At 44.0% G+C, this 24,111-nt stretch overlaps 1 protein-coding gene across 3 annotated transcripts in view; it reads right to left on the reverse strand.

Annotated features, from left to right (window-relative positions):
• PLD1 (phospholipase D1) overlaps positions 1-24,111 on the reverse strand; it is a 137,569-nt gene that overhangs the window by 47,010 nt on the left and 66,448 nt on the right. For 2 of the 3 annotated variants that reach the window (XM_035134147.3, XM_035134148.3), the window contains exons 2-9: positions 22,284-22,466; positions 18,010-18,137; positions 16,360-16,505; positions 15,616-15,724; positions 13,617-13,682; positions 6,621-6,679; positions 5,970-6,062; positions 267-419 (exon numbers count right to left, since the gene is read on the reverse strand). In XM_035134147.3, coding sequence (XP_034990038.1) covers positions 267-419; positions 5,970-6,062; positions 6,621-6,679; positions 13,617-13,682; positions 15,616-15,724; positions 16,360-16,505; positions 18,010-18,137; positions 22,284-22,437 — 908 coding nt within the window. In that variant the 5' untranslated portion in view covers positions 22,438-22,466. Of the gene's footprint in view, positions 1-266; positions 420-5,969; positions 6,063-6,620; positions 6,680-13,616; positions 13,683-15,615; positions 15,725-16,359; positions 16,506-18,009; positions 18,138-18,721; positions 18,834-22,283; positions 22,467-24,111 lie in introns of all 3 variants that reach the window. The other variant, XM_035134149.3, reaches the window with a different exon arrangement.

A 24,111-nucleotide genomic window follows, 5' to 3' on the forward strand; every position in this document is an offset into this window, starting at 1 on the left:
ATACATTACTTTAATATATATACGTGTGTGTGCTTACACTTTGATCCTAGCATATTCCCTTTCTTTTCTTTTTTTTTTGCACACATTACGTGGGTGTGTAACTGCACCCCAATCTGGAGAAGTGTGAACTTCGGAGAATGGCTGTGTTTCAATTTGCTGTATTGTTTCAATGGTGCAAAGGAGATGCAAAGTTTGCCTTTCAATGTGAACTGAATCGAATCTCTCCCACATTCCTAACCACAAGGCATGGCGTGGAAACGTCTCACCTGGAGAGATTGTCTATTCGCAGCCCGTGTTTCGTTTCTGTCTCTTTCTTGCCAATCTTTATGCTGAACGCTTTATCTACCAGTAAGACAAAGGAAATGGCTCCACTGTCTGGTTTCATGTACAAGAGAAAAGAGTCCTTGACTACAAGCCACCTAGGAAAGAGATACAAAACAAACACACACAAAATTACATATATTCATCGGGGCTTCAACATTTAGCCCATTAATTGGTAGCTGAATCAATGAAAACCCTTTGCGATCAATTACAAAACTGTTCCTAATTAATCAGGCTTTTTTATAGGGTTAATTGTTTTTTAGTACATGTGTTTGCAAAAAAATTTTTTTTAAAAAAATATTGTTTATACTCCGCCCATCTGGCTGGGTTTCCCCAGCCACTCAGGGTGGCTTCCAACAGAAAAATACAATACAATAATGTATTAAACATTAAAAGCCCAAGTGGCTGTGGCTCGGTGGTTGAACATCTGCTCTGCACACAGAAAGCCATGGGTAAAATCTTCGCCATCTCTAGTGTTATAGGAAACAACTGCTCCTTTTCCCTTATGGGGTATCCAAGAGCCCATATAGAGTCCTTAAGTGGGTTCCCTATCGGTAGGAGAAAATAACAGAGGCCAATCAGAGAATATTGAGAAGCAAAGCAGCTAGTAAGCCTGATCTTTCATAGAATCATAGAGTTGGAAGAGACACAAGGGCCATCCAGTCCAACCCCCTCCGCACCACAGGACCAGGGCGCCCGACATGCTTAAGACGGCCCTGACCCTATTCATACACAAATACGCCCTTAAGACAGGTAAGCAAAAGGCAATGGAGAGACTTTCCCATTTTATTCCTCCTTGCAGAGAAATATTTGAGGTCAATTTGGGAGAGTCAAAATGGCTTCAGGATTGCTCTCCTGTACTATTTAAAACATGTGGTTTACATACTTATGTGTGTGTTTGCCTTGTACATTTATGAACGTTTATTTTATATTTGGGACCTTAGAATTCTTTTAACACTAGGTAGGAGTGGGAGAAACTCCAGATTGCAATCCTGTAAATGGCCTCGGTCCAGTATACCTGAAGGAGCGTCTCCACCCCCATCGTTCTGCCCAGACACTGAGGTCCAGTACCAAGGGCCCTCATTGCGAGAAGCCAAGTTGCAGGGAACCAGGCAGAGGGCCAGAGGTAGTGGCGCCCGCCCTGTGGAACTCCCTCCCACCAGATGTCAAAGAGAAAAACATCTACCAGACTTTTAGAAGACATCTGAAAGCAGCCCTGTTTAGCCCTATCAGCGGAAGGGTGGCCAAGAGGGAACCACTCTAACCTTCTAATCTTCTGAGACCCTCCTTCGTGTGCCTCCTCCTCGATAGATCCGGAGGGTGGCAACACGAGAACGGGGCCTTCTCTGCAGTGGCTCCCCGTCTGTGGAATGCTCTCCCCAGGGAAGTTCACCTGGCACCTTCATCACACACCTTTAGGCACCAGGCAAAAGCATTCATTTTTAACCAGGCGTCTGAATGTCTGTTTGACATCCTATACCCTTTTAAATGTGGCTCTTTTCTGGAGGGGTGTTATTGGGTTGTTGTTTTTATTCTGATTATATATGCTGTGATATTTTCTGTGAACCACCCTGAGACATCTGGGTATAGGGCAGTATATAAACTCTAATAATAATAATAATAATAATAATAATAATAATAATAATAATAACCACTTCTCTTGGGAGGGAACACCACAGAAAAGGCTCTCTCTTTGTGTCACCAACTGGGCTTCTGGTGTTGATGTTGACCGAGAGAAATTCCCTCACTTGAGGTCATTAGCACCCGTGTAGGTTCATATGAGGAGATACGATAATTTCAGGTAACCTGGGCAATACCACCTTTGAAAAGCAGCTCACTCCCTGCCACCTCAGGATTCTACCACCTTGGTTTTCTCTCTCTGTGTGGACCTGGCCAGAGTGGTGCTGCCCAGGATGGTAAGCCACAATATGGAGCCTGGGCTAGTGACAAATGCAGACCTGCCACTGGTTTGCCCAACCCAGAAATAAACGAGGCTTCCAGGTTAGACTGGGATTTGTGCCTTGACAATTCCAGCCCTCACTCCCGTCCCTTTGGCTTGTGACTCCCGGCTCCCGATTCATCTCGTTGTGTGAGCACCTAAGGCCCAGCACTGCAGGGCTGTGACACACGTGCATCAGAATTCCGAATGGTTTATTTATAAAAGCATGCTTCCTTAATTCCAGTAAAGTTAATGGGAAGAGTACTGCAATGCTTTGAAAAAAGGTTTAATTGCCAAGCAACAGGCTCCGCAGCACAACAGATACCGATTTGGGTGGGGTGGGGAGAGAGATGGCAATCACTTTCTTCAACATACACATCCTAAGAAGTGTGAGAGGAGGAGCTGGTTTATAGCTAAAATCTCTTCAAAGCTATTTTTACCACCTGGGTATGGGCACACGTAACTGATGTTCTGAAACGCACATTTTGCAAAGCTTCGTTCTTGGAATGCATGCATTTACCCCAAGGGGAAGGAAATTGTGCTTAGGAACATAGGAAGGTGCTTTAGTCAGGGCCCATTGGTCCAAATAGCTCAGTGCTGTCTACATTGACTGGCAGCAGTAGTCCATTGTTTCCAGCAGAGGTCTCTCACAGCCCTGTGTGGAGAACCTGAGACATAGGAACTTAGGGAGTTGCCTTAGACTGAGTCAGATAATTGGTCCATTGACCTCACTATTGCCTACAACTGGCTGGAAGCAGCTCTCCTGGGTTTCAGACAGGGCTTTCGTCCTAGCCCTAACTGGAGATGCCAGGGAGTGGCCAACTATGGGATGCTTGTAAGCAGGACCTGAGTGCAAAGCACACATGCCAGCCCCTCTCATCCCCCCCCCTTGCATTGCTTCATTCATTTGTGTTGCCAAAGAGGACGAGGAAGCTGGGGCTTTCCCCTCAGTTGAGCGAGGGGCTCCACCCCACCTCATAGCAGACCCAAGCTGCTCACAGTAAGTGTGTTAGATAGACTAGGCCTTGGGGGATTCTGCTGTCTGCCATATCTGCAAAGGATTCGCCTCTGCCTTCCCCTTGACAGGAGTTGAGCCAGACATTGGATGCCCCATGAGGGATTGAGGTCATTTCTCTGGTGGCAAAGCTGGTTGGCGGAGACAATGACTTGAGTGTAACATAGACCCAGGACCAGAGCTCTGCATCGTGTTCTCATTGCAGACTGAATCGAGTTTTTGTGAGATGCCTCAGGACAGCCCGCTACTTCTCGGAACGGACAATGAGGCAGGGAACACAATGCACTTTTGCTGAGTTGGCACACTCAAGGTTGTCTCACATCTGCCTTTGGCGCATAACGAAAGACTTTTTTTTAAGGAGGAAGAGGGAAAACAGGCTTAAGAGAATTTTGTTGTTAAGCAAGGAAGAGGCAGGTTGAGTCTTTTGACACTACAATGCTGAGCAGGGTTCAGTGAGATTCACTCCTTAGACAGTTTGCTTAGATTGCAACCCGAGAGGGTGAAAATGGCAAGAGGCACAATTAATATGCTGTTGTAAGGGGGAGAAAGTACAGAGAACCTCCCCCTTGCATCAGAAGTAGCTCCTCCCCAAGCAGTGATGGAAGCGAGGGCTCTGAGGAGGCTAGTCAGGAAGTGGAGAGAGAGGGCCAGAGCTCCAGCAGCATGGGAGAGCCCCGGCTACACAGGAGGGAGGAAAGAGAGGGGGAGAAGGGAGAAAAGGAAAGCATGGAGCATAGACCCTTTCCTCCGGTTCCGGAATTACACAGGAGAAAGAGAGGGAGGAGTTTCACTGTCCCAAGACTCCTATTTTGGAGTAGATCACGTGGGGGGGGGCAGTGCCGGATTCTGCATCAGAATGAGCAGACATGTTTTACACACCTGTCTCACTGTAAATAGACTGCACTAATAAAAACTGTTTAAAGACAAGCATGCAGAGCATCGTTACTCTAGAGTAGTCGCAAGAACCTCTGACAACTGTGTTGAGGGAAAAGGGAAGACAGGCTGATAGCATCAGACTGAATCTAGGACGGGAAAATATCTTAAAGCCAGCCAAATCAAGGGTACTGCTACTATTGGGTTGGATCCAGATTTAATCAGATATAGGGTAGACTCACTGAAATGAACAAGACTAAGTCTGAATGCAACTACATACATTTGTCTAAAAAGCACTCAAAGGCTACTAAGGCAGCACTCTTTGGAAGAATTAATTACCCGAAATAACTTTCAAATAAGTAGGCATAGGATTGTTCTGTTCAGCACTGAATATTCATACTTAAAGTCCCCACCCCCACACACATTAGAAACACAAAGTGCTGAAAGTTAAAAGTATGACAATTCAACTGGATGCGTAAGACATAAGCCTGCCTATAAAATAGTTTGTTTAGACAGGAGTGTTTTCTGAGCAGGTCCCAAAAACCTGCAAAATTTGAATCTTGGGAGCATTAGCAACAGTATTCAAATTGATCTTAATTCAACAGGTGATCTCGGTGTGCAGCCAAGAGCTGACTCAGACAGACCTTTTATCGACTCAATCCAGTAACTACTAATGCATCTTCTCTCAAATCAAACTCCACCTCCTTGCTCTTTAAAAGACAGCCCCAGCTTTCAACCATCCTAATAGACAGGCACGGAAGACTGTATCTTCTAGAAGCTGAATTCTATCCTAAAGCAATTTATCTGATTGCTAGAATATGTACTCAATTTTAACCAGGGTATAGCAAAAAGGATTGTTTACTTGGGAAAGTGTGGCCCAATTCTGGTTGCTGCAGCTCAAAAAGAATGGGGAAAGGTTCAGAAAAGGGCAACCAAAATAACCAAGGCATTGGATCAACTCCCCTATGTTTACGTTACAGGTTACATTTGGGGCTTTTAGTTTAGAAAACCGGAGGTGTGTAAGTTTATGTGTGGCGTTGACAAAGCAGACAGAGGAAAGATTTTCTGCCTCTGTCATAATGCTAGAACTATGGAACTCACTCCCACAAGAAGTAGTGATGGCCACCAATTTAGAAGATTAGACAAAACCATGGAATATAAGACTATCAGTGGCTGCTGGTGATATCTTACGTCCTACATTGGAGGCAGTATTCTCCGTATACCTGTTGTTGGGAATCACAATTGTGCTGTTTCACTCAGATCCTTCTGGATGCTAAACTAGGTGTGAGATCATGGATTAGATGTAGCACCTGCAGGTAATTTTTTTCCTTAAGCAATTCTTTTTGCTGTCATCGGCTTGCTTTGCATGTAAATCCTAAGCAAAACTATGGCTTAGCGTAAATGAGCAAACATGCCGGTGCACGTTTGGAAAATTGAGGCCACTTCACTCCTGCTGACATGGGAATGATGAAGACATTGTTGGGCTTCACATTATATGGCTTGCATCTCAATCTGGGCTCATGGTTTGTCTCACCGTTCATGGTTTGTTTAGGGGAGACAAGACAAACCACAAGGCTAGATTTGGATGTATTGCTAAGCCAAGCCATGGTTTAGCTCCTGGTGTCATGGTGGCAGTGAGACCAGGGGAGGAGTGAAGTAGCTACAATTTTCAAAATGTGCCCAACATGTTTTTTCATTCATGTTAAACCATAGTTAGGCTCCGCATTATACGCAACTGGAGCCCAAAGGTTTGGCATAAGGCTGGAAAAATACTCCCCACCCCACTGTACAAACCTGAAAAGTCAATTTTTATAAAAGTACCTCTTTGACCACCGGTAGCACAGCTGTCCTTGCCCACAGCAATTCAAACCAGGTATTCTATGTCCTCCAGACCTTTTCATAATCATGCCCTCTCTGAAAGCAAAGAGCAGAGAGAGAAAACATTGCTTTAGCAAGCACTTGGAAGAAGCAATAGTTTGCAACCTGTTGCAAAGAGACGTCTATACGCAAAACCTGTCTTCACCACTACTGAAGTCTTTTAAGCCAGATTACAGTCATGCAAGGAGACTTTGATGCAATCCCATTTTACATACCATAAATTATTTCCAATAAGGGATGTCATTTTCTAACAATTTCCATAAAGGGCTTGCCTTTAATGTATTCCTGTTTGTTCAGGTGAACAGCTCCTAGTTGAAGGGCCCCTCCAGACTGGGGTTTGTTTGCATTTTTGCATGTGTATTATGCAACATGTCCCTGATACAACAGTAGTATTGGGCTGCCCGCATATCATTTCGATTGATCAGCTGTTCTTCAGTGCTTCCCCAACGTTACCGCATGCTTGCTGTCTGGAGCGGGGGCAGCACATGCGCCCCGAAACTTTTGCAGGCACAGTCTTGAGAAAGAAGCCTCCACTTTGTCTATGGGCAAAGCGCAGGATATATGTTTTAGAAGCAAGGAAACAACGAAACTTACATGCCCTTTGGTCCAAGATCATGGATAAATGACAGCTGACTTACACCAAGGAATTCCAGCTGAAAATACAAAAAGGATACCTATTATCTGAATGCAAAAGTCCAGAAAGTAGTTGAAGGTCTGGGGCACTTGGGGGGGTACAGGGCCCACGCACAAAGGTGGCTGTTTCCTTACTACCACCACCCTGTGAGTTTGTGATGGGGACAAGAGGTGTGTATGCGGCGTTGCCTTTGAACCCATCCTTATCCTACCTCAGACTAACAATGGCCTAACTAACATCTGGATTTGGCTCACGAATCCAAGCACCATTCCATCCTGAACTGGAGATTCCAATGCAGGCAGTGCCAACCGCGTCTTCTGTGGCAGAAATGAATGCATGCCAGGTCAGAACATTGATCTAATATTATCTACCCCAGGCATCCCCAAACTGCGGCCCTCCAGATGTTTTGGCCTACAACTCCCATGATCCCTAGCTAACAGGACCAGTGGTCCGGGATGATGGGAATTGTAGTCCAAAACATCTGGAGGGCCGAAGTTTGGGGGTGCCTGATCTACCCTGACTGGCCCTGGCTGTCCAGAGTCTCAGGCAGAGGGTCTTTCCCTTTTAACTAGAGGTGACAAGGATTGAACCTGGCATCTTCTAAATGCAAAGAGCTACCACTGAGCTATAGTTCCTCCCCACAAGGTATGTACAATATACTGTCGCTGCACGGATCTCTGGACAGTGCGTGCGTGGCATTTTTGTATACATGAATTCTTGCGTTTGGCGAAAGTCTTATATAACGAAAGTTAAAGTGCATTAGCTCTTAAAAACAAACAAACAGGGTTAATCTTTTTCCATAATCTGAGGTTAGTGGTCATTTTAATAATGCACTGGGTGCCCAGATCTCAGTACTAGGATAGAAGAAGGGTGGGTGTAATGATGCTGGTTGCTTTCTCACGAGTAAGATGCTCCAAACTCTGTGCTTGGTTTTTACAGAGTTTTATTATATACATATGTACAAGACAGAGCATCAGTATCCATGACTGTTCTAGTCTGATTCAGAATGTGGAAGCACCACCCCCCTGTTGGGACTTCCTCCAACAGAACGCCCTTGGCACCTTGAATCTCCTCCTCTACTCCCTCCTCTTCCCCCCCTTCGCTGTTGGGGAGATGGGGCTGGTGGAGCAGCCTCTCCACCAGAGCTGCTTAGCTGAGTGGCTGGTGCTGTCTCCTCTGAAGCCTCCCCCTCTTGAGCGCTGTGGTCTGACCCCTCCAGCCTTCCCTCTGGAAACCTGGCACTCTCAGCATCCACAAGGGTCTGGACCGCTATCTGAGCCCCAGCACCACCCTCCAAAGGATGCTGTGAGACGCTAGCATCCCAGGTTCTGGCTTCATCAGAGAGCCCTTGTCCCGACTTCCTGGACTCTCCACTGACCCCTGGTGGTCCCATGACAGTGGGTTGGTATCGGGAAGTTGAAACCACAAGATTTTTTTCTCTCACAGCAGTGATTGAGAAAGTAAGGTAAAGGTAAAGGGACCCCTGACCATTAGGTCCAGTCGTGACCGACTCTGGGGTTGCGCGCTCATCTCGCATTATTGGCCGAGGGAGCCAGCGTATAGCTTCCTGGTCATGTGGCCAGCATGACAAAGCCACTTCTGGCGAAACAGAGCAGCACATGGAAACGCCGTTTACCTTCCCGCTGTAGCGGTTCCTATTTATCTACTTGCATTTTGACGTGCTTTCGAACTGCTAGGTTGGCAGGAGCTGGGACCAAGCAACGGGAGCTCACCCCGTCACAGGGATTCGAACCGCCGACCTTCTGATCAGCAAGCCCTAGGCTCAGCGGTTTAACCACAGCGCCACCCGGGTCCCTGATTGAGAAAGTAACTTGTGCTAAAAGTCATCAGTATTGTCATCATTTAAATCTTGCATTTTATCTTTAGCACATTACTTTGCTCATTTTTTAAAACGAAAAAGATGTATGCATGTGTGATTTTTTTTTTTAATGGCTGCCATCGGGGATTGGGGAGAATTTTGATTCAGCTCACCCTGAAAAATGAATCTAATTCAGATTTGTCAAAACAATATGCAAATTGAAACACAGCCATCCTTTAAAACTGGCACGTCTCTGAATTTTCCAATACAGTTCTCCAGCTAAGTAATGTGTATAAAAATGCACATACAAGGATAAAATGTGCCTTAAAATGCATATATATTAGTACAATAGCTAATGAAAAAGCATTCTATTAGGGAAAATTACTTGGCAATAATAATAATAATAATAATAATAATAATAATAATAATAATAATAATAATTTTTTATTTATACCCCGCCCATCTGGCTGGGCCTCCCCAGCCACCCTGGGCGGCTTCCAACAGAAAAATAAAACACAGTAATCTATTAAACATTAAAAGCCTCCCTGAACAGGGCTGCCTTCAGATGTCTTCTAAAAGTCTGGTAGTTGTTTTCCTCTTTGACATCTGTTGGGAGGGCGTTCCACAGGGCAGGTGCCACCACCGAGAAGGCCCTCTGCCTAGTTCCCTGCAACTTGGCTTCTCGCAATGAGGGAACTGCCAGAAGGCCCTCGGTGCTGGACCTCAGTGTCCGGGCAGAATGTATATTATGTATATTATGCAAAATTGCATTAAACCATTTTTCAGAGAAGTGTGCACTAAAATGCAGAAGAATTTTCATGATTTATTTATTTTGAATTGCAAACCAGTGTGGAAATATGGAGGATTGAAGCTAAGATTTCAAAAATGAGAATCAGGGAGAATCAGACGGATTCACTCATCCCTAACTGCCATAGGCATTTATTTCAAAGTAAGGCTCTGCTTCTGCAGATTTTCAGGTCACTCAGATTCTGAATGTTACCCAAGCGATCATTAAGAGCAACACAAAATGCCTTTAAAACCTGCAGGTTTCCATCACCAAGAAATGCCATATAGAGAGGATAGCTTCATCCTCTGTGTCTGTGCTTGAAATTTGACCCACTCCCAGCTGTCCTCAGAAAGGCTCAATAACCCACTTAGGTTTCTGAATGATCTGTGGCAGGAATAGCCTAGCTATGGAGCAGAGGAATGTGAAGGATTTGGTATCAATGCCTATTGTTGCATCAAAAGAAGAACATCGAGGAGAGATCGACTGAAGGGAACAGTGGGAATGCAATGCAAGCGGCAAAGTGACAGCTGTTAAGTGCAGATAAACCCAATGGACCTTTTGTGCCCGTCGACTGCACAATTCAGATTCTTAAAAGCCAAAACTGAAGGAAAACTTGATGCGATGTGGCACCAGCAGCAGGCCTCGTTTTCTGGCAGCTATTTCTTTCATGTTCCATTTAGGTGGGAAACAAATATGGTACCTCTTGTTAGCACCTATGGTATATTTTTGAAAGCTGCTTATTTGTCTGCTACCTCTTAAGACAGGCATCCCCAAACTGCGGCCCTCCAGATGTTTTGGCCTACAACTCCCATGATCCATAGCTAGCAGGACCAGTGGTCGGGGAAGATGGGAACTGTAGTCCAAAACCTCTGGAGGGCTGAAGTTTGGGGATGGCTGTCTTAAGGTGTCTAAACCAAATTCTGCATGATGGTTCCCGAGACCAAGAAACACATTTTGGATCTGTGCTTAGATACAGTTGGGTGCCATTTTGAATCAATATAGTGGGCTGACCCTTACAAAACTGCACTGATTCTTTCGGTTTCTCATAATTCCTGAGCGATGCAGGGTATGAGGCTGCTATCAGAACCCAAAGAACCACTCCTCTAGTTCTAGGAAGCTTCTGTTTTGTTTTCAGCTTCTATTTTGAAAGCATTAGGAACTGCCTGCCATGGCACACACAGTAAGCCACTTTTGAAACCATGGAGAATTTGCCCCTCCCGCCAGTTCATCTGGTCCAACCCCTTACGATGTAGGAATCTTTTTTCCAACATGGGGCTTGAACCCACAAACCTGAGATTAAGAGTCTGAGCTATCCCAAGATGAAACTAAATCTAATATCACAGTAGAAACAAGGAACGTTCTCTCTCTCTCTCTCTCTCTCTGTGTGTGTGTGTGTTGTGTGTCTTTCTGCAAGTGAGTGATGGCAGGAGAGAACCTGTGTCTCACGAGTCAAAACATAAAGAGGCTCTGGCATGAAACGACCTCCTTTACGTATTTTAATTCATCTCTGCTACCAGGACTAGCCTTCATTTAAGATGCGTTAGAGAAATACTCCCCACACAATGCACGGCCCTTGGAAAACATTGCCAGATCTAAAGAGGGAGGTGTGGCTGTCTCTTTGTGGCAGCACACACAAGAGCAGAATTTTAGACAAAGCATTATGTACTTTAAGCTTCTCCAATGACTCAGCATTTATGGGTGCCAAGTTGGCATAACATTGCTTCTAAGAGCAGAAGGCAATTACAGTGGTACCTCTACTTACGAATAACTCTACTTACGAATGGAGCTCTGTCCACCATCTTGGATGTGGTTTAGATAGGATTTTTTCTACTTACGAATTTTTAGATAGGGTTGCATCGACTTACGAATTTTTTTCTCCCAATGCATTCCCATGGGATTCGACTTACAATTTTTTTCGACTTACAAATGTTCGGAATGCATTAAATTCGTAAGTAGAGGTACCACTGTATCTTCTTCTTCTTTTTTCTTTGGCGATCACTCGTAGTCGAGTAAGATTGTCTTCCATAAACACGGTTTTAACAATGAGTCCGTGACTGTGGAGGCCAATTCTGGATCCACATGTCCTTCCACAGTGGGGACATTGGTTTCCAGGCGGGAGTTGATCATGGTGTCGATTTGCCAAGCGTGCCTTCCTATTAGCATGCTTCTCCCTTGCGTCCTGAGATTGAGTTACTTCAAAGCCCATAACACCTTTGGTAAAGGCTGTTCTCCAGCTTGAGTGCTCGCAGGCCAGTGTCTCCCAGTTGTCAGTGTTTAAAATACATTTTTTTAGATTTGCCTTGAGAGAATCTTTAAACCTCTTTTGTTGACCACTAGCATTACGCTTTCCATTTTTAAGTTCGGAATAGAGTAGTTGCTTTGGAAGACGATCATCAGGCATCTGCACCACATGGCCAGTCCATACTGCAGACTTGTTGCCATAACTCTGCTAGGAATATAAGAGCTCCACTGGATCAGGCCAAGGGTCCATCTACTCCTGCAATTGCTTTAAAACTATTTATTTATTTCATTTGATTTATGAATCACTTCCTATGAAACCTCTCAAAGGGATTTCAGTTGCCAGGCAGATGCTTCTGGGAAGATCACTAGCATAGAATGTAAACAACCATTTGCCATGTAGGGGTGAGGAGATCTGTCAATCTTGGTTTCTCTCAATTTCTCCAATCTTCAGCCCAGTCCTCTTCACATTTCTACATCTGTCTGTGATTTTTTTAAAAGCCCTCATGAAGATTAATCAGCATTTTAGTGCTAATTTCTCTTAATATGCACATTTTGTATGCAATTTGGTGGAATCGTGATTTAGTCTGCCAAGCTAAGACCTACTCTCAGAGAGCAGTTATCAGGAAAAATAAGGAAGGTCTCTTACTTGCCTTGAAAACAGAGAACTTTAAGAGGTAGGAAGCTGCCTCTTATCAAGGCTGGCTAAGTGCAGATGTTTATGCTCAACCATAGTTAGGGAAAACAAACTATGGTTAAGTTTATGCTTGCACAGGGTCTAAAATCTGTCCCGCTCCAAGTATCCTGTGCAACATGGAAAGAGATCCTGGTGTGCGCCCCTAGAAGTGCACTTGGATGACTTGTATAACCGCAATCTTTAGTAAATGAATCAGATATATTAATCAGTTAGGCATGTTCTGATTCTCAACAACAACAAAAAAGAAGTCTTTGATTTATCCGGAAGCACACTTTAAAAAAAACACTTACTTGTGTTGCTTATGTTTAATCTTAATATTTACAAAAATCTGTAGACAGCAAGAGGTATTCTCCTCTTGTAAGACATATTCTCTTTTCATTTCACACAGAAGGGAATACAGTGGTACATTGGTTCTCAGACACCTTGGTACTCAAACAACTTGGAACCCAAACACTGCAAATCCGGAACTAAGTGTTCTGGTTTGCAAATGTTTTTCGGAAGACGAATGTGCTTTGTTTTGAGTGCCACGTTTCCATTTTGAGTACCACACTTCCGTTTTGAGTGTTACACTGAGGTCTATCTGTTTTTGCTATTTATTTTGCATTTTTGTTTTTGCGGCTCTTTTTTGATTCATTTTTGTGACTGTGTGGAACCCAGTTCAGCTACTGACTGATTGCGTGACCACAGTACATTGTTTACTGCTTTCATTTTATGGATCAATGGTCCCGTTAGATAGTAAAATTCATGTTAAATCGCTGTTTTAGGGGTTGTTTTTAAAAGTTTGGAAAGGATTAATCCATTTTGCATTACTTTCTATGGGAAAACGCGCCTTGGTTTTGGAACACTTTGGTTTTGGAACGGAGTTCTGAAATGGATTAAGTTTGAGAACCAAGGTACCACTGTACCTCTTCTGTGATGGCTCCTAGAGCAACCTATACATCAGGTGGATGCAGAGAATGAGGTCCTGTTCAGATGTTGTGGACTATAACTCCCATGACCCCAGCCATGGGATCATGGGAGTTGTAGTCAGCAACTTCTGGAGGGCACCATATTAGCTACTATAGCTCTGCCTTCTATGCATCTTCTGTAACCAAAAGCAATATACGATTTCTATTGATATGAAAAATTTATGCAGATTGAAACCAATTAAAAATAAATTAAATACACTGAAACCGATACAACTAACTGGCTAAGACTTCTTCTTCTTCTTCTTTTAACCAAGCTGCTTTTAACCCCAGGCTGCTTGTGCAATTGCTGTGTGACCCTGGAAGAACTTTTGTAAACAGCTTTGAGTTGCTGTTGTTGTTTTTCTACAATCAAGCAGTATACAAACATTGTGAAATAAATAATAAAATAAAATAAACTTAGCAAACAAAAGCAAAGGGAAGAGGCGCGTGTCACGGTTCATCGCTTACCGTTCCGTGGTAGTTTCTGTACAATGGCATTTTCAGGAGGTTTGTTAAGTAATCTTCCAGTTGTTTCTGCAAGGCAAAACGCAAAATACTCTATTGCATCTCATTTCTTACTCGGGTTATCGTTGCTTTTCAGAATCAGAAAAGTCCAAGCAGTACAAACAAACAAGCCTCCATTTGAACTAGCAACCTGAACCTAGCTGTTGCTCTCTGTCATGAGAAAAGGGGGGGGGGCAGGAGTGGAAGAAGGAAATGGAAAGGAATGATTAATAGCAGGTGCCCAAAGAATGAAGGGGAAAGAGAAAGAGATCCCAGGTGCCAGGGCAAGTGTTACGTGGAAGGACTAGAAACTTGACATGTGCAGAAAAGTAAAAGGAAGACAGCGCAGAGAATTGCAGTTGTCATGTATGGATTATCACTCGCTCCACTCCTTCCACACCTAACCCGCCTGACTGCATTTATTCACGGTGAACACAATGGATGCAAAACAAGAAGCATGTTCGAAGTGTTGTGCACAAGACTACGGGCAGGTTCGCACCTGAAATGTTCGCCTTTTCACAAATCCTCCACTGCTAGCAACAGTTTGCTGGCAGAGAAAAAATGTAGGTGGGCGATGCTTGCGTCTAACCCATATTTGTCATGCTTCCTCCTGGATGTGTCTCTTTCTGCCTGTTCGACTACAAGAGCATCGGCAGCCAGAGCGATCTGAACTTAACTGGGGTCTGGGAGAATCAGGGCAGAGGAGCCAACATGGCATCCAAAGCCCAGCCAACTCATGCTGGCCAGAGCAGAAAGTGGGGCAATGGCTTCCTTTCCCTTTTCTCCTTGCTAGCACCCCCCTCGCATCCAAAGCCACCAGTGCCCTATCTGTGCCCTGATGGCAGAATTGCTAGGAGGTACTTGGGGCCTCCACGCATTGGGGCACCCCATCCCCAGCAACACTCCTCTTGGCTGCTGGAGGCTGGCAGAGAAGAACTTACGGTACTTACACACACACACACACACACACACACACACACACACACACACCAGCCATTGACTTGGGGAGTTACCACTGCACATCTGTTGTCATTGCAAAATCCCATTCTGTTGTCCAAGGCGCCACTCCGGTCAAGCTAGGGGTGGTCAGCTGTTAATATCAATAAGTTTAAGTCGATATCAATAGGCCAGGCAGGGGTGGTGCACATTTATGATCTTGAAGGCCACATTCCCACATGCCAGTGGCTGACTGGGTAGGACAATGAATGCAAATTGTACCCGTGTGCTGCAAGCTGGCTTCTACACAAACTGTCACAGCGCTGTCAGGCAAGGAAGGAACTAAGTCTTTATTGTCAAAAAGCACACTTGCACGTTAGGAAAAGGCATGTCCACCAGTCCTACAACTGTCAGTTTCTCCTAGGTGTGCACCCAATGAGGCAGCTGCCACAACAGAGAGGCTTCAGCTTATGTATCCCCCCCCCTCCAAGCTGTGCACAGTTAGGCGAAGACTACGCCTGCAGGTAACCTTCCGTTCCTCCCTCTTCACCCCTCTTCTGGTCCTGGGAGACAGTGGAGCAGGAGAGACTGGGACAGGAGGAGGAGGTGTGGAAGCCAGCCTGACCTATCTCTCCCTCCTCCTGCACCTGGTTCTTCCCTCTCCAATCCTGCAGCTTCTCCTGCCTCTGACTCTCTTCTCCTGGCTGCAACGGCTCCCCCAGGTCATGGATCCCTTCTTCAAAGTCAGTCTCCAACCCACTTTCTCCCGGTGCCCAGTCATCAGTATCCAGCCAGTTCCTGACATAAACTCACACTCCCCTCTCTGTCTTTCATCCAGACCAAGCAAGAAACATCATCAGAGTTCAAGGGCAAATTCCAGCCAGGCAGAAACAATTGAGTTGTGAAGCAGAGGCACAGAGGGTACGTGGCCTGGGGAGAGGGGGTGTGGTTCAGGGAGAGTCCCCAAGGCCTGAGAGAAGGGCTTGGAATAGGGTTGAAGACTACCTACAAGAGGAAGGAGGCTTACCCTTCTGCTGGACAGGTGTTCTTCTCTGGCCATATTGTCAGAGGTGCGCGGTAGGTTTGGCATTTGCCTTGCCTCTCCCCTTTTGATGGTCTGCCTTCGGACCGTGTGTCTGAAAAATACAGCGACCGGGTTGTCTGGGGGCATTTTTTGCCAAATCTTTTTTATTGGTTTTCAAATTTTTACAATGATCATGTATTCTGCCCCCCCCCCCCCATGCAGGAGAACAGAATCTCACATGTTAAGGTAAACAGGCCACATTGAAAGCATTCTTATACCACTTTTGCAGTCACAGAGAATCCTGGGAGCTGCAGTTTGTTAAGGCTGCAGAACCCACAGAGCTACAATTCCCAGCTTCATTAGCAAATTACAGCTGTTCTGCTGTGTTATGGAATTGTGGCTTTTCTGTAAGTATACCAGCATGCCGTGCTAAATTTCATTCACGCCGGTGTGTGTGGTGTGACACAACAAAGAACGTCACTGGGCGATGTCACTACACAGTCATCCTTTCCACACATGTGTACTTCGGTTCCCCCAGATTTGTCACTTTTTACTCCCGTGATTTTTAGGGCTGCAAACAGGTTTTTCCCCCCTGGAATCAAATAACACAGAAATGAGCGCTAAACGTTCAAGGTATTCCATTCGTTTTCTGGAAATGGATTTTATGTCCTGTGGAACCTAAAATACCATGAGGAAATTCCACCACAAGCAAATCATGGCCTAGAAAGGCCTTTGTGCGGTTGTTACCTTCTTGTAGGGATGGGGATCCGAATGAAAGCTTTGTACCGAAGCAGTTCCCTGTGAAACTCTTGGAAGTGCTTGAATTTCCTCTTCACCTGCCATGTAAATTCCCCGTGTGTCAACTCAATGGTGTAAACATGTAGACTCGGCACCTTCAGGAAGGAACAAAAGTGTTTAATGGTGCTAACCCCATTGCATCCTAAAACAAATCGGTTTTGTACAGCCTTCCTGTAGTCCAGATAAGATGGGTGCACTGTTAGTGGGCCATTCCCTAGACCAGATGGATGGGAGATTGCTTGCTCTTGATGGGGTTACACTCCCTCTGAAGGAGTGGGTATGTAGCTTGGGCGTACTTCTGAACCCTTTGCTGTTGCTTGAGGCTCAGGTGGCCTTGATGGCACAGAGTGACTTCCATCAGCTTCGGCTAGTGGCCCAGCTGTGCCCCTTGTTTGGACAGGGACAGCCTAACTTCTGTCATCTATGCTCTAGTAACCTTTAGGAAGGCCAGACTCAAGAGTTGACCTTCGAACTGGGAGACCTTGGGTGGCATCCAACGAATGACTTCTGTCAGTGCAAGGATTTCCCCTTGTGCAACAGAACTTCCTCCCCCTTCTCCTTCGTGCAGCTTGTCCCCTCCCCAAATCTGCTCCAGAGGGTTGGGGGGGGGGACTCCAAAAACAGATTAGGGGGTACATTAGGGGGAGTGGGGGGTTCTTCCATTGCACAAGTGGAAATCCTTGTACTGCTGGGACTCTTTGGCTGGATACTGTCAAATCTTATCTTTACCATTTCTGTAGGACCTGTAAGTTAGCAAGACGAGGAAAAGCCTCTACCTGAGACATTTGAGAGCTTCTTTGAGAGCACACTGAAGGATCAATTCTTTGCAAGTTCAGAATGGACATTATGTGGCCCTTGCAAAAGTGTCACTTCGACAAGTCTTCATTACATTTGGAGACGCTTGAACAATTGCATTATTATTATTATGTTTTACTCAGCAAAGTTTCACCATGTCAAAATGAGAGAATCTTTGCCTTAAAAAGCTTTCGGGTCCCATAATGCAAATTCCAATTAGTAGTTAGCATGTTCATCAGTTTCTTTAGATGGACCACATCCTATTGTTTTAGAATAGCAGTTTTCTATGGATCAAGTTTAAAGGCTGTTATGTATAAAACATGCAGGTTGGAATTCAACAATGAGCTGCTAAGGAGATTGCTTAATCCAGACATAGGCAAACTTCGGCCCTCCAGATGTTTTGGCCTACAACTTCCATGATCCCTAGCTAACAGGACCAGTGATCAGGGATGATGGGAATTGTAGTCCAAAACATCTGGAGGGCCGAAGGTTGCCTATGCCTGGTTTAATCAGTGCAAACATTTCTGCCTCCCAGGTGGAACAAGCTCCCCTCTTCTCACTCCCTGCCCTGTTCCGGGGGGGGGGGGGTTCTCCCGACCCCCTGAGCAGAATTTGGGAGGGTGTGGGGGTATGCAAGAGGAGGAGAAGTTCTGTTGAGTTGGCTTCCACTACTGCAATGACTTAGTTGAATTCAGTCCTTAGTTTACCATTTTATTTTCATGCAACTTTCCATCCCACTCTCCACCTCAAAAAGCAAAGCACTTAGCAACAGAAACATGGCTGCACTAGCCAATAAGATCTGACCTTTGTGGTTGAGGTACAGCGTTCCACTTCCAAAACTCGCACTCGGATTGGACACCCAGTTAGGTAGGGCTGTGCATGAGCCTCTTTAAATCCTTTAGTGTTGTAAATGGCAGAGAACGGGATGCCCACTGCAAATGATGAAATGGCAGTTTTGGTTCTTTAAAGCACAGCTTGGAACATAGCAGGCAAAAGTTTAATATCGAAAGCTGCTAAATAAGAGACATTGCAGCACATAACGGATTTTCCCTCCAACCAAGTAGGAATGCATGTTTCTGTCATTTTCTGTTAAATCTCAGTTTCTCACCTTTTCACTCTTAAATTAAATTGTTTAATTTAATTTAATTTAATTTAATAATCCACCCTGGGATCTCAGAGAGAGCGACAGGTAATAAATTTAACAACAACAACAACAACATCACCATATTTCTACATCAGCTTGTGATTATTATTATTATTTTTAAAAAGGTTGTCATGAAAACCAGTCAGGTGTATTTCTCTATCCTGCCCCCACCCAAAAAAAAACACACCCATCTCTAGTCCTTAACTGGATATGCCAGAGGTTGAATCTGGGTTTTGAAAGCATTTACTCAACACCTGAATTTGCTCTCTCTCTCTCTCTCTCTCTCTCTCTCTCTCTCTCTCTCTCTCTCTCTCTCTCTCTTTCTCTCTCTGTTTAAAAGTGGGGCAAATCATTACACATATCACGACTCACATTCCATAATAATCCTTGTGATTGGGGCAGCTTCAGAAATCTGGTCGTAAAGTTTAGTGTTTACCAGGGAGACTCGGAACAAGAGCGTCAGGTGACAACCTACATAATTAAACTGTAGAAAAAAACAGCTAAAATCCACAAAATCTATTTTTTAAAAAACCAAGGAGTTCTATGTGCCAAGGAATTTGTCCTATCATATGCCGGGTGTCCTACATTTCCTTACAATAAATACAGATTTTAATCTGAAGAGCCACAGAAAACCTGAAGTTATCCCTTAATTCACACATCCCAATTCATTCTAATTCACGGGTGAAGATTTAGCAGCAACTGAGATACTGAGATGCCACTGGGATAGCTCAGTCAGTAGAGCGCGAGACTTAATCTCATGGTTGTGGGTACGAGCCCCACGTTGGACAACAGATTTCTGCATTGCAGGGGGTTGGACTAGATGACCCTCATGGTCCCTTCCAACTCTACAATTCTATGAAAAGTATGATAAAGACTATGGTGCCTGTTAAAGAAAATATGCTTCACAGTATTTACTGCTGCGCAGCGATGCAGATGAATTTTAAACTAAACTCTACTTGTCAAACAAGTGGGGGCACAGCCTGCTTGGTGGAGCAGTTCGTTTTATTTACTGTGCTGGGTTTGCCAATTTGCTCCCGCCATAAATTCTACGCAAGTCTCTTGGAAACCAGCAGAAACTAGGAAGCCAGAAAAACAAATGACATTTCATCAACCTCCGAGCTATTTGTTTGCAGTTAATTCATTTAGGCAACTGAAAGATTGGAAAGTGATGAAAGAAATGGGAATATTATAATTTAAGTAGCAAACACAGAGGAGACAGGCAGCTTGGCAGAGGAACAAGCTTCCATTGTGTGCAAAGAAGAATGAAAAGCTCCCTGCTCAAATTATTATTTAGCTGTATGTGTGCTAGCTTCTTATAAAAGCACAAAGCTACGTGTTCTATTTTTCATGTGCAACAGCAGAAATTGGGATAAACATACATGGCGATTCAGGCCATAATATTGTCATTATATTTATTTATATCCCGCCCTTTCCCCCAGACCAGGACACAAGGTATCTTGCACAAATAAAACCATGCAAAATATAATAGTTTAAAGGTAATTAAATTCTAATAGAATTAAAACAATATTAAAAATGAATATATTAAACAAATCCAGAGCACTGTCCCATGCTTTGGACTGTTGTTGTTGTTTTATTATTATTATTTATACCCCGCCCATCTGGCTGGGTTTTCCCCGCCACTCTAGGCGGCTTCCAACAATTACCAAAATACATTAATAATAATAATAATAATAATTTTTATTTGTACCCCGCCCTTCCCAGTCAAGACCGGGCTCAGGGCGGCTAACAACAAATAATATCAACACAAGTATAAAAGAAACAATTCAGTTAAAACGCAGATTAATACAATGTTAAAATTCAATTTTTAAATTAAAAATCTACGAATAAGATAAAACCATTATGAAATAAAACCTTAGGGGAGGGTAACCGTGGGGTCAGACTGCGTCAGTCCGAAGGCCAAACGGAACAGCTCTGTCTTGCAGGCCCCACGAAAAGACGACAAATCCCGCAGGGCCCTAGTCTCCTGGGACAGAGCGTTCCACCAGGTTGGGGCCAGTACTGAGAAGGCCCTGGCCCTGGTCGAGGCCAGCCTAACCACCTTGTGACTCGGGATCGCCAATATGTTATTATTTGTGGACCTTAATGTCCTCTGTGGGTCATACCGGGAGAGACGGTCCCGTAGGTAATTAAAATATCACAGATTTAAAACTTCCCTAAACAGGGCTGCCTCTAGATGTTTTCTAAATGTCAGGTAGTTGTTTATCTCCCTGACCTCCGATGGAAGGGCGTTCCACAGGGCAGGAGCCACTACCGAGAAGGCTGGGGGAGAAATTATTATTATTATTATTATTATTATTATTATTATTATTATTATTATTATTAGCAGGGAGAGAAATGCATGCAAAGATGTGATTTGCATGCAGCTGAGCAGATAGGTAATTTTAAACCCTGAATTTTAATGGTCTTAACCGCTCTAGGTACTATTTAGATACTATCTGAGCAGGGATTAAGGCAGCCCAGCTGCATTGGGGGGGGGGGCTGTTCAACTCCCTCTGCTGAGTGGAGCCCTGAACTTGGGCCCCTAAGTCAAACACAGACAACATCACATGCATCTAAAGGCCTCTCTGGATCCCAGCCAGCATTTTATAGAAGTAAATAAAGTTATGCACAGAAAGCAGTTAGGGAAAAGTTTATCTTCCTCTCTCATAACGCTAGATCGGGTCCTCCCTAACAAGAGGGCATGTGTTGCAGTGCGACCTGGCAATCAGACCCTGTGTTGTGGGTGGGTGGGCACATTTGGATGGCCACAACACCCTATTGGGGGTCCCTCGATCTTGGTTTTAACAATGGAAATTGTGGAAAGAAGGAATGAAATTTACAGCATGTGATGCTTTGAAAGAAAATGTGATGGAAATGATGCACAGATGGTATATTACACCAGTGAAATTAGCTAAAATGTATAAAGCATGTATTAAATGTTGGAAATGCAAGGAAAAAGAGGGAACCTTTTATCATCTGTGGCGGGAATGTAAAAATGTTTAAAGCTTCTGGGAAATGATATATAATGAGATGAAAAAGATGTTGAAATATACATTTATTAAAAAACCCAGAAGCATTTTTACTTAGTATTATTGGTGAGGACATTAGTAGACAAGATAGCAAATTGTTTTTATACGCAATCATGGCAGCAAGAGTATTATTGGCACAGAAATGGAAGCAAGAAGAATTACTGACGAAAGAAGAATGGCGGATGAAATTAATAGACTATGCAGAATTAGACAAAATGACAGGAAGAATTCAAAACAGGCAGGATCAGAGGTTTCTAGAAGATTGGAGTAAATATACAAACTATTTGAATATCAATTGTAAACAATTGAATATGTTAGTAGGACTGCAAGAAGTTTTGTAAGGAGGATTATATGAAATATTGCACATAAAACTTATGAAAAGGACTAGTCGTTATGGAAGTCAAAGTAATAGTGAAAAATGAAATGCAGGGCTAAGTGAGAAGATTAAAAATCACTAGACGTAGTTGATGGAAGTCCAAAAAATGTTGTATAAGATAAGATGTTATGTGGAGTTTGGAAAATATATGTGTAAAAAATCGTGTGTGTGTGTGTGCGTGTGTGTGTGTCTGTCTGTCTGTCTGAAACCCTGGACAGCCACTGCTGGTCCGTGTTAACAATACTGAGTTAGATAGACCTAGATAGTCTGTCTTGGGATAAGGCAAATTCCTACATTCAAAAGATACGCAGCTCCTTGAAGACTTCCCTTGTGACTGTGAAAGCTCTCATTCAGCCTGTTTCCCTTTTGAGATCTTCCCAAGCACCACTCACAATTTGATTCTCCCTGTCCTACTGTCGTGAGGACTAGCAAACTGAACTTTTTAAAAAAAGAACCCAGAGATTCCAAAGCAGACCAATTCTGCAGAAGAAGAAGGCCCTTATTCCACATCTTTGCACCACTGACTCACCAGGTGCTTTGGGGTCATTCAGCACGTCCGCATCCACCTCCTCCCCTTCGAAGTGGAGCTCCCTCGTGTCCAGGCTTTCAATGATGTTGGTCATGTCGTTGGCTATTTTCCTCAAGGCTGAGGTGTTCAATTTCCTTTCATTGCTGACAGACATCTTAAAGGCTCACACTCACCCAGGGGGGGCTGTTTGAGAGAAGAAAACGAAGGATTTCCATTACTGTTATTACCTGAAATCTGCGGCAACGTCAAAGAGCCATCAGCTTCCCCTATTTTCGGGGGAGCTCAAAAGTATGGTTGTGATTTTTTTTTCTTGATCTTATTGTTTTGTCTTACTGGAGATGGTCAGTCAGGTGATGCATCCATAGCAGTGAGCAGAGGAGAAATGACCGCTGGGAGGAGCACAGAGAGAATTAATGCCATGGTGCATCTGCAGCAGCAAAACAGGACACTTTCCTCTACCCTACCTGCAAAAAAACATGTCTCTTCCATATCATTCTCTGCAGCCACTGCAGGCACAAGAACTCTCCAATGGTTTGACTTCACCCCCAAAGGCGTCCACTGTTTGCCGAGAAAGGAAAGCGCCGACAATCTATTTGTAAGCAGCTTTGAGGCGTGTTACAATCAAGCGATGTATAAATTTTATGAAGTACAGTGGTGCCTCGCAAGATGAATTTAATTCGTTCCACGAGTCAATTCGTTTTGCAAAAAAATCGTCTTGCGAATCGCAGTTTCCCAGAGGAATGCATTGAAATTTCTTTTTTTGCCCATAGGAACGCATTAATTAAATTTCAATGCATTCCTATGGGAAACCGTGATTCGCAAGACGAATTTTTCACAAAACGAATTTGTCTTGCAAGACACCATCAGATCACAAAATGCATTCATCTTGCGAAAAATTCGTCTTGCAGGGCATTCGTCTTGCGAGGTATCACTGTAAATAAATAATAAGCATGTGTAAAACAGGCTGTGAGCTCAGCGCGAGAACTGAAAATGAATTCCTGGCCTTCCATGTGCCTTGAGGCAACCTGTTTCTCTCCATTCAAGGCAGAGACTGGAATAAGGAAAATGGGATCCCCCACTCCAGAATATGCTGGTTGAAATAAGCTTATATTGATTACCTTAACAAAACAACACAACCCTCTCTGCCCCCTCCACAACTCATTTCTCTGGAGCTATCTAAAATTTAAAAGCCTTTGGTTTGTATAAATATTTAAGAACAAAGCACTTCATCATTTATGAAGGGCACATTTCTGTATGACAAGGGATGCATCCCTTTAAAATATTGAAAAGTAGACACCACAATCCTTTCGCTACCACCACCGCCAAGTGCCGTATTTTAAAAGGTACAATTCCAATAGGATAGAAAACATAAGAGCACTTGAGTATATTGTACTTGCATGAAGGATTCAAACCCCCAAGTGTGAAATAATACCAGGAAGCTAGGTTTATGTCTTGAGAAGGGTCTGGCTTCTAAGCGGTCTTGCTTTGCATAGCTAAATGAAATATACTCTGGAAGTGTATAATCGATTCTGACCAAACTATGCCTCCTGGTGTATCTTTTGCCCCAGGAGGCTTAGTTTGCTTAGAATTGGGTATATACTTCCAGAGTTAATGCTAAATGCATTGCTTCTGGTAAATGAACCACTATAGCTGTTAGAGGGCCATGAAAATAGGTTTCCGGGGCATTTTAGACTCGCCTACCAATCTACAATCTGAAACCAAAGGGTGCTAAATGTGAAAATATATTGGCAGCTCTCCTACTGGAGATCTAATTGTAAGCCTTCCTGGGCTTCCACAAAGGCTAATTTGGGCACACTCATTTCATCCA

The sequence above is a fragment of the Zootoca vivipara genome, chromosome 5, assembly GCF_965207765.1.
Source record: "Zootoca vivipara chromosome 5, rZooViv2.hap1.1, whole genome shotgun sequence".
Lineage (NCBI taxonomy): Eukaryota > Metazoa > Chordata > Lepidosauria > Squamata > Lacertidae > Zootoca > Zootoca vivipara.